The sequence below is a fragment of the Salvia miltiorrhiza genome, chromosome 4 (genome assembly GCF_028751815.1).
Source record: "Salvia miltiorrhiza cultivar Shanhuang (shh) chromosome 4, IMPLAD_Smil_shh, whole genome shotgun sequence".
Lineage (NCBI taxonomy): Eukaryota > Viridiplantae > Streptophyta > Magnoliopsida > Lamiales > Lamiaceae > Salvia > Salvia miltiorrhiza.
The window spans coordinates 2,803,813-2,817,094 of NC_080390.1; the positions used below are offsets into that span (position 1 = coordinate 2,803,813).

General features: G+C 36.0%; 1 protein-coding gene across 1 annotated transcript; it reads right to left on the minus strand.

The window, feature by feature from the left end:
- Positions 1-1,086: 1,086 nt before the first annotated feature.
- On the minus strand, positions 1,087-5,220 carry LOC131021140 (uncharacterized). The gene has a single exon (XM_057950230.1). The coding sequence runs from the start codon at positions 5,218-5,220 to the stop codon at positions 1,087-1,089; it is 4,134 nt and encodes a 1,377-aa protein (XP_057806213.1).
- Positions 5,221-13,282: the final 8,062 nt, after the last annotated feature.

Below are 13,282 nucleotides of genomic sequence, written 5' to 3' on the forward strand. Positions count from 1 at the left end.
TACATGAATGCATTAGTTAGAATGGTTATCATGAAAAATGTAATTCCCCTTAAAACAACATGCCCTATGTGTGGACGTGTGTGTGTGTGTGTGTGTGTTGGGGGTGGGGGTGGGGGTGGGGGAGGGAGGTTATTAATCAAATTCAACAAAGAAAAGTTAATGTACATTTTTCTAGAGTTGTCATTTGTCAATTCTAGTTCGGCTTGAGAAATAATTAGACTAGGCTATACTATATTTATACAGTAGATTCCAAAGTTAGGGTATATAATTAATTTGTTAAAATTTTAACTTTTGTAAATAAAAATTAAGCATAATCCACATTCCACAATATTATAATAAAGTTTATTTTCATAAAAAATATAATTGAAATAATATATATAATATTCCTTCCGTCCATAAAAAATACTCCCATTTTTGCTATTTTGGGAGTATATATTATATGGTGGACCCTATTCTCCACTCACAATACAATTAATTATCATTATAAACACTATTTTTTAAGTGGAGTCATTTCTCCATTCACAATACAATAACCATTTTTATTAAAACTCGTGTCGTCCACTTTTATTATCACTATTTTTCGTGGAGGACTATTTTTCGTGGAGATGGTCTCCTGTGAAATCGATTTTTATAAAAAACCACATTCACAATGACACTACTTTCAACATACAATTAAAATGCGATTTTATTATAAATGGGAAAAGGGGAAAAAGAACAAAGAAACCCTTGAAAGCACAAAAAAGCAGACTAAGGGCCGAGCCTCATTAAAACCTTTTCATGGAAAACCCCGTGGGAAAAACCAGAAAAGGAAAAAGAGTTCTCGTCAAAAGACAAAGACCACGACCAGAAGAGCGGAAAGGAAAGTTTCTGAAACTCCGGCCTAACCATCGTCCCAAAACAATCCCAGCTCAAAAAGTCACAACCGAAATAAGAACACGCAAAGCAACAAAGATGATGGCCGGTGAGAGCCCGTCGCCGTCATCCAAGAAAAAGAAAAAATAGTTGAACCTCAGTCGGTAAGACGCTGTAGAAAACCAACCGAGCATCAACCACTCCAATAGACCAATCCAAAACAGCCCCATGTAATCAATTCTTCAAACGAACGCGACTATGAGTCGCCATATCTAAAGACACCGCAATCTTTATATCCTCAATAGCAAAGGGCCACCACCCTTCGATCCGGGCATGATTAGCCATAATATCTGCCACACTATTTCCTTCTCTAAAAATATGCGAGATCTGAAGTCGAAAATTTGAAAGCCAATTTAAAGTCTGTTTCCATAGCGGGAGAAATCGCCAAGGAACATTCAAAGAGCGAGAATGCAGAAGCTGGACAACATAAGACGAGTCTGCTTCAATCCAAAGCCAGTGCCAACCACGAAAATTCGCAATTCGAATGGCATGCATGATCGCGAAAAGCTCCGCTTCAAAAGCGAACCCCGAACCCCCTTTATAGTGATAACAACCGCGAACCGCACCCCAGTTATCGCGGAATACACCGCCCGCGGCAATGCTTCCAGGTTTCCCAAGCGCCGAACCGTCAGTATTGACTTTAATCCACTGCCCCGCCGGTGGCCACCAGTGAACCTCAATCATCAAAGGGGGCGCAAAAGCGCGCATAGCAACCCCAATTCGCCTAAGCACCAAATAATCCTGCCAAGAGTTATGAGAACGCCCAAGCTTAGGGAAATTGGAATCCATCTCCTTAAACACTACTTTCAGGAACCCAAGAATCAATTTTGGATGGAAACTGGCCTCATTAAAAGTCACTTGATTGCGGCAGTCCCAAATTTTCCAAATAAAATTAATCACTCCAGCTTTCCAGTAGGACCGAACCAACGGACTGAAATCCGTGTTCCATGCAGCAGCCAACATGGTATGAATATCCAAGCAGTCCAGCATTTGCGACTTGGCAAACCAATCAAAGAAAACCACCCAAGTCTGCCGAACAACACTGCAATTCCAGAACAAGTGGTCAATAGACTCCTCAGCCAACCCACACATCACACATCTGTTGGGGCCGTGCATGCCCCTTTTGATTAGACCATCCAGAGTCGGCATCTTCAAATGCAGAATCCGCCATGTGATAAGAGATCTTCTATCAGGAATAAAACGCTCCCAAATCCAAGTGCCCCAAAGAACTTTGGGAAAATGCGGAGACTGCGAAACATAGGCAAGAGAGGCCGAAACCTCCCCACTAACAGAAGGTTTCCAGAAGCGAGTGTCACTCGCCTCCCCAATTGGAAGCAACAAAATATCCACCACAAGATCAGGAAACTGAATAATAAAATCCGGAGTGAAATGCCAAACACCATCATAGAAGTAATCACTCACAGCTTGCTGCAGGAAGTCTCTCATAAAAGGCGGAATATGAAGCTTGTCCGCCAACTTGTAACCCAGCCAATCGTCATGCCAGAAATAAATGTGTTCTCCAGTGCCAATATAGGAATAAGAATCCATCACCAAGGAGTTCACATGCTCCCTCACGCCAATCCAGAAAGGCGAAGAAGCCAAGAACATCTTAGCATACCCAAAATTCGACAAGTAGCGAGTCGCCATGATCGCAGGGGCGAATTCTCGACCTTGCACAAGCTTCCAGGCCATCTTCATCAAGAAGCTTCTATTCATGGCCGAGAAAGATCTAACCCCGAGGCCACCCTCCGAGCGAGAAGCGCACACCCTAGACCAGCTCACCGGGCACGAAGGCTTTTTGTTTACATGTCCCGACCAAATAAAGTTGCGGCACTTTCTATCCAGTTTATAGATGAGGGATTTAGGCCATCTATATATCATCATAGAGTGCGTAACCGAACTTTGTATCACAGAACGAACCAAACAAATTCTGCCAGCCATAGATAAGTGTAGCCCCTTCCAACTTGAAAACTTATTGACAATCTTATCATAAATACCAATCAAGTAAGAAGCACGCATGCGCCCAGCGAAAATCGGGACTCCCAAGTAAGTAACCGGCAAAGATCCCATTGCAAAGCCAAGCTCACTAATCACACGATTCTTCATAATGGAAGAAACGCCCCTCCCGAAGAAAACGTGAGACTTAGTAGGGTTACAAATTTGTCCCGAAATATCACCATAGAAATCCAAGATTTTTTTGATTTTGCGAGCGTTTTTCATCGACGCCTTACAGAAAATCAAGATGTCATCAGCATAAAACAAATGAGTTGGAAAAGAGGCCTTTCTGCTGAAATCCATGGAAGTAATGTGACGAGAAGTCACACAACTGAGAAATAAGTGACTCAAAACATCCTCAGCAATTCCAAAAAGAATAGGAGAGAGTGGATCACCCTGCCTAACTCCCCTAGAACAAGCGAAGTAGCCACTCAGCTGCCCGTTGTAAAGAATGGAAATCCGGGCGGAGCTGAAAATAATGGAAATCCATTCAATGAACTTTCCATGGAAACCGTTAACCCTGAGCACGTTCAGAATAAAGTCCCAGCGCATAGTATCAAAGGCTTTGCAAATATCCACTTTGCACGCCATATTCGATCGTTTGCCCGTGCGATTCATGCAGCTAAAACCTTCAGAGCCAAGCATGATACAGTCATGAATCGAGCGACCTCCAATAAACCCAAATTGGTTTGGCGACACCCCAACAGCCGCCACTTCCCCCAATCTGGAAGCGAGGATTTTGGAAATAATTTTAAAGAAGAAATTTGACAGAATGATAGGTCTCAAATCAGCCACCGTCTCCACCACCTCCTTTTTTGGGATCAAAATTAAGATGCTAGCATTACAGCCTGCAGGCAGATAAGAATTAAGGAAGAAAGCACGCACCGCAGAAAGAATATCCAGTCGTATAATGCTCCAATAGCTCTGAAAAAACTTCCCAGAATACCCATCCGGACCCGGCGAGCTATTCGCATCCAAGCTAAAAACCGCAGCCATAATCTCCTCATCATCAGGTATATGCGTGAGCTTCCCATTCTGATCCTCAGACACAAATTGATCAATAATACCTTCCAGCATATCCCAGTTCACATTACTGGGGCTTTCATCTTTAAAAAGAGAGGAAAAGAAATCAATAATATGCTGTTGAATATTCCCCCTGTCATACGAGACAACATCGGCAATCTTCAAGTGCTCAATCCTGTGACTTTTCTTTCGAAAGCGAATAGCACGATGGAAAAAAGAAGTATTACGGTCTCCGTCAGAAAGCCAGTGCGCGCGACTTTTTTGTTGTAAAAGACTGTTCTTCCTGGCCAGGAAAGAAGACAACCGAGCTTGATGACTGACCTCCTCCTCAAAAAGAATGTCTGTGTAACCATGGTCAGAAATCCTGTTCTGCACGTCGAGCAACGAGACTTGCTCAGAATTAATCTGCATATCCACCTGCCCAAACACATCTTTATTCCACGCCCTGAGGTCATTTCTGAGACGACGGAGCTTGAACATGATTTTAAAAATAGGACAGCGAATGTCAGTCGCAGCATCCCAAGAAGACGCTACTCGCTCAAGAAAGTTAGGGTGTGAAGTCCACATATTCGAGAATTTGAATCGTCTCCCCTTACCCATCTCATCGCTGCATTGGAAAATCAAGGGAGAGTGATCAGAGGTAAGTCTTGGGAGCGCATGGGTGTTAATCGAAGCCCACAAATTCGCAAAACCAGGAGAGAAAAACGCCCTGTCCAATCTAGATTCCACATGCCGAGGAAGTAAAATCCGACCAGACCATGTAAAGCGAATGCCAGAAGAAGGAGATTCAATCATATCTGAAGCCTCGATGAAGTCGCAAAACTCGCTGCAAGAACTTCTCAAAGGCGCCGCCAAACTACGTCGCTCATGCGCTCCCTTAACGGCGTTGAAGTCCCCAATAAACACCGTGTTCCCATCAACAAAAGAAAGAAGGTCAGTCCACAATGCACGTCTAGTAACGTGGTAATTCGCACCATGCACAACAGCAACTCTAAAAAAGTATGTTTGCCAAACACAATCAGCAATAATGACTTGATCCGAGGAGAGCAGAATCGTGGTCTGGACATCCGGACTAGTGAGCAACCAGATGTTCGGTCTCCGAGGCTGTCGAAAATTTTGATGTCGAGGGACCAAATTAATCGATCTCCAGTAGCTCTGGCGAACTTTCTGAAGACTTTTCTTAGGCTCAATAATGCCTACAAGTAAAGGCAAAAAGGAACGACAATGCTCCTTAAGAAGAGATTTAGAATCGTCCGAAAAGCCTCGGACATTCCAAACCAAAAAATTCATAAGAATTATTGATTGATTCTGGGCTGAGAAGACCCCAGCTCCGCTTCCTTATCCCACCGTTTGTTTGCTACGTTGTCCATAGCCTGCAAACTCTCCGACTCTTGATAATCAACAATATAATCAAGTGGTTGATGCCCAGCATCAGCTGCCTTCCGGAGACGATTTTTGATACTTTCTTGCTGAAGATGAAGAACCTTATTATGATTGCGCGCATTCTGATCAATCTTGGGAGGACGCCCTCTGCCACGTTTAGATAAGCTTGATCCTGAGACCTCATTCTTTAACCTCTCCACTTTAATATCATTTTCTATAGCAAGAATTTTCTTTTCCTTGCTTGTTTGGTCAGCCGAAAAATGAGCAAGAGTGCTCTGCGCAGTCTGCTGAGTAATGGTTTCGCGATCCCTCCCATGTTTCTCCTCTTGAAGAGAAACCTGAATCAAGCCTGCTGCCACATTCTCCGTAACGTCCCCCCATGGTTCGTTCATTTGCTCCACCTGAAGAGAAGCTTGGTGCGAGACTGCTGACACCTTTTTCGAGACGTCCCCCAACTGTTCTATCCGTTGTTCCCCATCAACCTGCAAAATAGATCCTTCTGCCGTCATTAAATTGACGCCCCCTAGCTGTTTGGTGAAAAGTTCCACCGAAAGAGGCTGCTGAGATTCCCTCTTATCAGTAGCATGTCCCATCTGTTCTATGTTATGCTCCAGATAAATATTTTTAGTGGCAGCAAATTCCCAACCCTTCTCTTGTTGTTGAGATCCCATTCCTTGATTATAATTATTTTCATCCGAAGCAGTGTTCAAGTCGATGTCCCCCTCTGTGTTCTTAAGAATGGTATCCTGCTTGTTAGTCACCAAATCCTCTTGAATCGAGGAATTTTCGAGGATTACAAATCTGTTACCATCCTGGGACCCCAGTTGATTGTGCTTAGACTCCGAACTCCTGTTACACAAATTTTCCAAAATATCCGGCCCTGTAAACTCCTTGGGCGAAGTAACACTCGCTTCCTTAGCTCCATCTTCCGACTCCGAGTCAGATGCTACCTCTCCATCGAGAGGCTGCTTACTCTTGGCCTTCACAACAGCCTGCCATTCCGGGCCTCTAATGATCTTCGCCTCAGGTTCAACCTTTTTCCCTGCTTTTCCTCGCCGACACTTGTCCGGCGAGTGTCCAGTTATCTTACAAATGATACTTTATCATTATAAAATATCATTTGTATGTTGAAGTAGTGTCATTGTGAAGGTGATTTTTTTAAAAAAAAACCGGTTTCACAGAATTTTTTTTGTTTTTCGTGAACGGAGGAAGTAATAAAATATGATACAAAATTATGGGACACCGATTCTCATCAGAATAAGATGTAGCAAAAATTCATAGGTCTTGAAGGAGTGGAGTAAGGCCAATTAATCCCGCATGACGACCCACTTCGATGACTTTGACACCTGGCCGGAGAGACGAGACTATAAGCGCGAGACTTGAGAGTTGATGGGGAAGTAAGACATGGGAATAGGTGCACGAGGCGACTTGCTTTTCTTTGGCGACGAGGAATGCTGTTTCTGCGACGGCGGCGGCGACGACGACGACGGAACCTTGAAGCAGCTCAACAAGTTTGAGAAGAGAGACATTATAGTGGTGGCGCAAATAATGAAGCTTTGCGTAAATGAGTGTGTGAGAATGTCTGGAATATTGTTATTTTGGAAAGACGAGTGTGTGAGCATATGCAAAGCTACATAAAAGTAGCAACTTATATAAAGCGAGTGGCCTTGATGAGCAAGGAAAATTATTGGGCTTTGATTCGACGTTGTGACTATTTTTATTTGATTTTATTTTTCTTCGCCAATAGTCAATGATGGCTCATGGCTTTATTCCAATTCGGCGCCTTCCATACATTATTATCTCAAGTGATTGGATAAAAATTACAAGGCCTTTTTGAATTTTGCTTGCATCCCTAGATAAATTCCACCACGGCTCTCTAAAAAAATTTCACCCCAGATTCGGCTCATATATTTCAATGCATATTTTCTATCCAATATTATATATATTTGTATTTTATGCATATTTGTGTTTAATTATATGTATAATTTTGACTGCGCTTGTGTGAAAAAAAAGAATTTTCGACCAATTTTTTTTTAATTTTTTTTTTTAGTTTTCAAAAATTTTATTTTTATTTGATATCTGTGTGTATTTTACTTTGGAAGACATCTGTCACGTATCACACTCCTAGTGCGCCATATAAACATATTATATTGTCCATATTTTAGATATATATATACTATGATAAAGGGTGGATCTATATGATTCGCTCTATATATATATATGCACGCGTGTAATGCTTTTATTAATGAGTAAATTGTTAAGGCCCTAAAATTTTAAATTCGAAGGCTCATTTATTAATTAGGGACACAACTATAGACTTACTCAAATCCAAATAAAATTGAGCATGACAATATCATACTTTTACACACAAAAATTTCATATTAAAAATATTTAATACCAATAGAAGGTGGGGTGTTATATACAAGCTTATATGCTGAATTAGAATTTTATAAAAACAAAAAAGAAAAAATAATCTAAACAAAACCCTTTAAATTGAAACTTTTCTGATGAAAAAAAAAACCCATAAAAAATACCAATTATAATAATAAAAAAAAATATACTTGTCTATTACAACAAGGAAAGAAAAAACAAGAAAGAACAAAAATACCCAAATTAAACACTTTTTTTTTTAGAACACAAGAGATGAGATTCTGACGTAGCAGAAATCTCAACAAACAAAAAACTAAAAAAATCTTCCACCAATGGAGCTTGACCTGTTTGAAATTAAGCCCACGTTTGGTTGGGTGTTTTTAGAGGTTGGAAAGGGAATCAAGTAATTGAATCCATTACTTGTTGTTTGGTTTGGGTAATGAGATAATCATTACCCTTACTCAAGGGTAACCCAATCACCCAATTTGTTACCCCTCAAAATAGAGGGGAAACAAAAGAAAGGGATTCTCTTACTAATGATTCATTTCCATTGTTAAACCAAACACTCAATAAAAGTAATGGTTATTGTTACCATTCCACTCCTTTATTTGATTCCATTCCCTTTCCATTCCTCTACTTGAACCAAACGAGCACTAAACCCCTGTTCACCATAAATCTGAAAAAGCTTCAAGCAACAACCAAAGCTGATTGAATCCATAAAACTTAGACATTTAATATCCAATAGATGATTACTACTGACAATACCAAACCAAACCCAGTCAGATCTGATACAAAATAATAATCACGTGAAAAACAAAAGCACTTTGATTGGGAAATTAGTATCATGATACCAAAAAAAAAAAGATATCAAAGATCAAACTTGAAGAAGATAAAACGTCAGATTTGAAGATAAAATCAAAAGTGAATTAGGGAGGAAAGTGAGAATAGAAAAGAAAATAAAAGGAAAAAGTGAATTGTGGCATAGTAAAACGAGTGAGGGGATAAATTAATTTTGTTGATTTAATTTTTAATTCCAAGCTAAAATCCATGACATTTACTTTTTCCAAAATTTACACATTACTCATAAATATATAATAATCATATAAAGCGGGTTAGGTTCAATAGAAAATTCTCTATTGATCATTTCGAATAAGTTAATAAAATATGTTCAATGGAAAATTATCTATTGATAGTTCTGAATAAGTTAATAATTTTTCCGAATAAATCAAGAGAGCGGCACACGAACAGACGTTTACGCATAAATTATTGGCGTATTCGAAACGATCAGAGATTCATTCTCCATTCTTTTTATACTATTTAACATTCTCTATTGATCTCTTCTAAACTGAACATCGATCAAGGTTTTCTCAAAAAAAACCCACGAAACGTCGAACTAGAATTCAAGATTTTCCATCTCAATTTCCTTGAATACAATAAATTAAAATATGTCTAAAAACCCACGAAACGTCGAACTAGAATTCAAGATTTTCCATCTCAATTTCCTTGAATACAATAAATTAAAATATGTCTAAAAAAACCACGACGAGTGTGTTTGTCACTATAAATGTATATATATGAAAATAAAATAAAATATGAATACATTTTAACAAGAAAAGTCGAAGAAGCTAGTATAGTATAGGCATATATTAATCTGTGGACACTGGTCCCCTCAATTTCTTTTATAGGATTGTATGCATATATTGTTGCAGAGGCAGAAGCAGACTCCCAAAACATTGCCATATTTTGTCAAACATATAATTATAATATAAAGCATCACCACACTACTGTACTGCTGGTATGAATATGATGGTATCTGCACTACACTTACATGCACCTTACACCCTATATAATAATAATAATAATAATAATAATAATAATAATAATAATAATAATAATAATAATAATAATAATAATAATAATAATAATCATTTAAATTGGACCGAGAAAAATTGTATCATAACTAAATCAAGGATGCACATACCAATGGCAATGGACCCTCTAGAATTTTCTAAAAATAGTATGCATTTTTGTTATTTTTGCATTTATATACATCATTTAAATTTCTCCACAACAAAGTTTTCATAATATTTTTAATGTAGTCCTTTTGTATTAATTCGTGTTTTTGTTTATTAATTTCTTTATCTACAAAATGATCTTTTTTTTTTTTTTTTGAGGAATATCTACAAGGTGATCTTGAATGGGCACATAAAAATTAAGGTTTGAGTCTCTGCAAACCTTGTTGTCCATTAACAAGGCCTTTCAGCCACATCTTAGACCATGATTCACCCTGCATGGACTAATCTTTTTTCTAGCTTATTTCTCAATAATATTACTTCAAATACTATATGTTAATATAATTTTATTAAAGTTTCATAGTAGTTGTTGGATGTCAGCTCAAATTGGTATATGCGAGTAGTTATTTGTGTGTGAAGTATATTAGTGTGTATTAAGGAAATGAATCAGGTAATTACTATTAATTATTATTATCGTGTAAGTTATTATAGTTTTCATTGATATTTGGTTAATCTTAGTATGTCACATTGAATGAGATATATTTGTAATTGATATAAACATAGCTATATTATGAATCTGATTTCATAATATGAAAATCTATATCTATACTATATATTAAAAAAGAAAATCTATGATTTGAAATTGATTTCAAATTAGTTTCAATGACAATTTTGTAAAATAAGGATAAATCAATGTTACAAAAAAAATTTAAAATCAATAAATGAAATTCAAATTAGTTGTCCACTAACACCTCAATTAATCGTCACTAATCTTTAACTTTTTCTCATTTTGTATATAGATTATACTTTTTCCATTTTCATTTAGTTATGTTCTGAATAAAGCATGTAATATACGTTATGAATGAAAGATCATAAAATGACCTTTAATTGGAGTATATGATATGCAAAAAAAAATTGTAAGGAACGAATAATTTAAAGTTTTAACAGATCAGATAATTTATATTTTTAAGTGATAGCAATAATATTTTTCTTGACACTTGAAATCTTATTTTAAATATTAATAATTGTTTTTTTAATTTTAGTATTCTAATTTTTTTTAATTATGTGTTTCTATTTATTTTAATAGAAATTATTAATAGGATATTACAAAATTATTATAGAATAATAGCATATTATATATTTATTTATTAAGAGACACTAAATAATTATATAATCTCAATTAATATATTTAGATTAATTTTTAATTTAGTTATATTCTTAATATACGTCAAAGAGAAATTTTGTGGGATACTAATATTTAGCCATTCAACTAGTATACGCCCATTCGTGCGATGCACGACGGACATCGAAATCATACGATAAATTTAAATAAATAAATATAAATAATAATAATAATAAAATATAAACAAATACAACATATATTTTAAAAATATAATATAATAATTAAGATCAATTACTCAATAAAATCTTGAATATAAAATTATAAATTTTCAATTGATACAAAGTGTATGAAAATTTCCATTATGCATATTATTATATAGTATTATACATCATAATAAATATTTTCATACACAAACATAAATAAAAAGTTGTAATTTTTTAATGAAAGAGACAGAAAATAAAATATTTTATACTTCCATAACTTATTCGTTTTAACTTCGTTTTTGATTATTTTTATACTATATTGAATTTAAGATACATATGATTATTTATTCACGAATCAAATTTGATGACGTTTAGAAAATAAATAAAATATAATAACATAAAAAGCAAAAAAAAAAGTGAAAAAAATGGTGGAAGAAGAGAGAAAAAAGAGAGGGAAAACATGGAGGGGAAAAACTTCTCTTTTATATACTATATAGATTGTCAATTCTCAATCTAATATTAAATTTAATTAAGACATAATAATAACAAATATGTTAATATAAAGAAATATAAAAATTCATACAAAAATTTAATAAATCTAAATCATATTTGAAATTAATTTTTTAAGATTTAATCAATTAATTATCTATAATTTTATATTAATATAAACTTCAACCTTTAAAATTTATTTTTAAGCTAAAGAGTTCTAAAATGAACAAATATAAGACTAATCTTTTTAGTTACATTAAATTGTTATAGCAAAAAAAATAGAAAATATTAAAAATGATGTCTAACAAAAATATAAAAAATAAAATAAAACAAATATTAAAAAAGGAATGAAATAGAAAAAAAAATTGAACGTGTTATTCAAAGAAAGGAGGTAGGAGAGAGGAGAGGATAGATGAAAGATGAGAGAGAGAAAAAAATTGTGACTTTAAATGATAATAATTTATTTATTTTAAATTTATTTTCTATAATTTTTATCATTATCTTTAATTTAACATCCATATAAAATATTTTTTTTTTATAAGTAAAAGTTGATGAATTTTAAAAAAGAATCAAAACAAAATATGCAAAGTAAAGAGAAAAATTTTTGTAGAAAAAATTCCTGCATGTTTTATATATATAGATTAACTAATAGATATTTAATGAGTAAATAATGGGATAGATTGTGGGAGAGAGAATATAATTTTTTTATAGGAGAGAGAAAAATTGGCGGTAAAATTTTACCGTTAAACTGCTCTTTTATATTATATATAGATATATAGATTTGAATTGATGTTGTCTTTTAAAAAATATCACAATTTTATATTCCCCCTGTCCCACGAATCTTGAGTCACTCTCATTTTTCGGTCATCTCACAAATCTTGAGTCATTTCCTTATATGACATTTTTTTTTCTTTTATTCATCTTTTCATTTTTTCACCTACCACATTTAATACTATTTTATTAATTCTCGTGTCGAAAAGAATTGCCTCAAGATTTACAGGAACGAGGGAGTAAAAATTATTATCAGGTCCTAATTTTATTTTTACATTTATTTTGAATTGAGCGGCCCCGGACTAGCTACTGTCGCGGATAGGGTTGTAATCGAATCGAATCGAAGCGAATATCACCATATTCGATTCGTATTCGTGAAATGATATTAATATTCGATTCGTGATTCGATTCGATTTCGAATATGAAATTCGATTCGATATTCGATTCGTTGTTATTTTCGAATTATTCGATTCGATTCGAGTATTCGATTCGTTTTTATAAAAGTACCTTAATTTTTTTTATGAATATTCGATTCGAATTCGACTAGCATTCTAAGCTATTCGATTCGAAAATATTCGATTCGAAATTCTGAAGGAAATAGTAGATGAGGCGGGTGCTGGTGATTGGCGATGGCCGACGAGCCTAGCAGACGGAGACAACAGGTGTTGGCGACTGGCGGCAGGCGACGAGTGACGCTAGCAGACAGAGACGGCAACAGAGAGGACGATGCCGCGACGGGCGACGAGCTACGCTAGCAGACAGAGACGGCAACAGAGAGGAAGCAGACGGAGACGGCAGCGGCACTGCAGCAGACGACAGCACCAGACGGAGAGGATACGTCGCGTCGGAGTGCTGACGACGGGCGAAGACGGGCCGATGCAGCCGGCGCGGTGACGCGGCTTGTGTGGAGAAGAGAAGAGGAAGCTTAGGCTAGAGAAAGGTTGTAGTTTCAGATTTGGAAAAGGAGGCGCGCGGCGTGCCTAGTTAAAAATTTAGAATTA

Bases quoted from the DNA above. Each gene is read 5' to 3' on its own strand.
- LOC131021140 (XM_057950230.1), bottom strand. From the start codon at position 5,220: ATGAATTTTTTGGTTTGGAATGTCCGAGGCTTTTCGGACGATTCTAAA.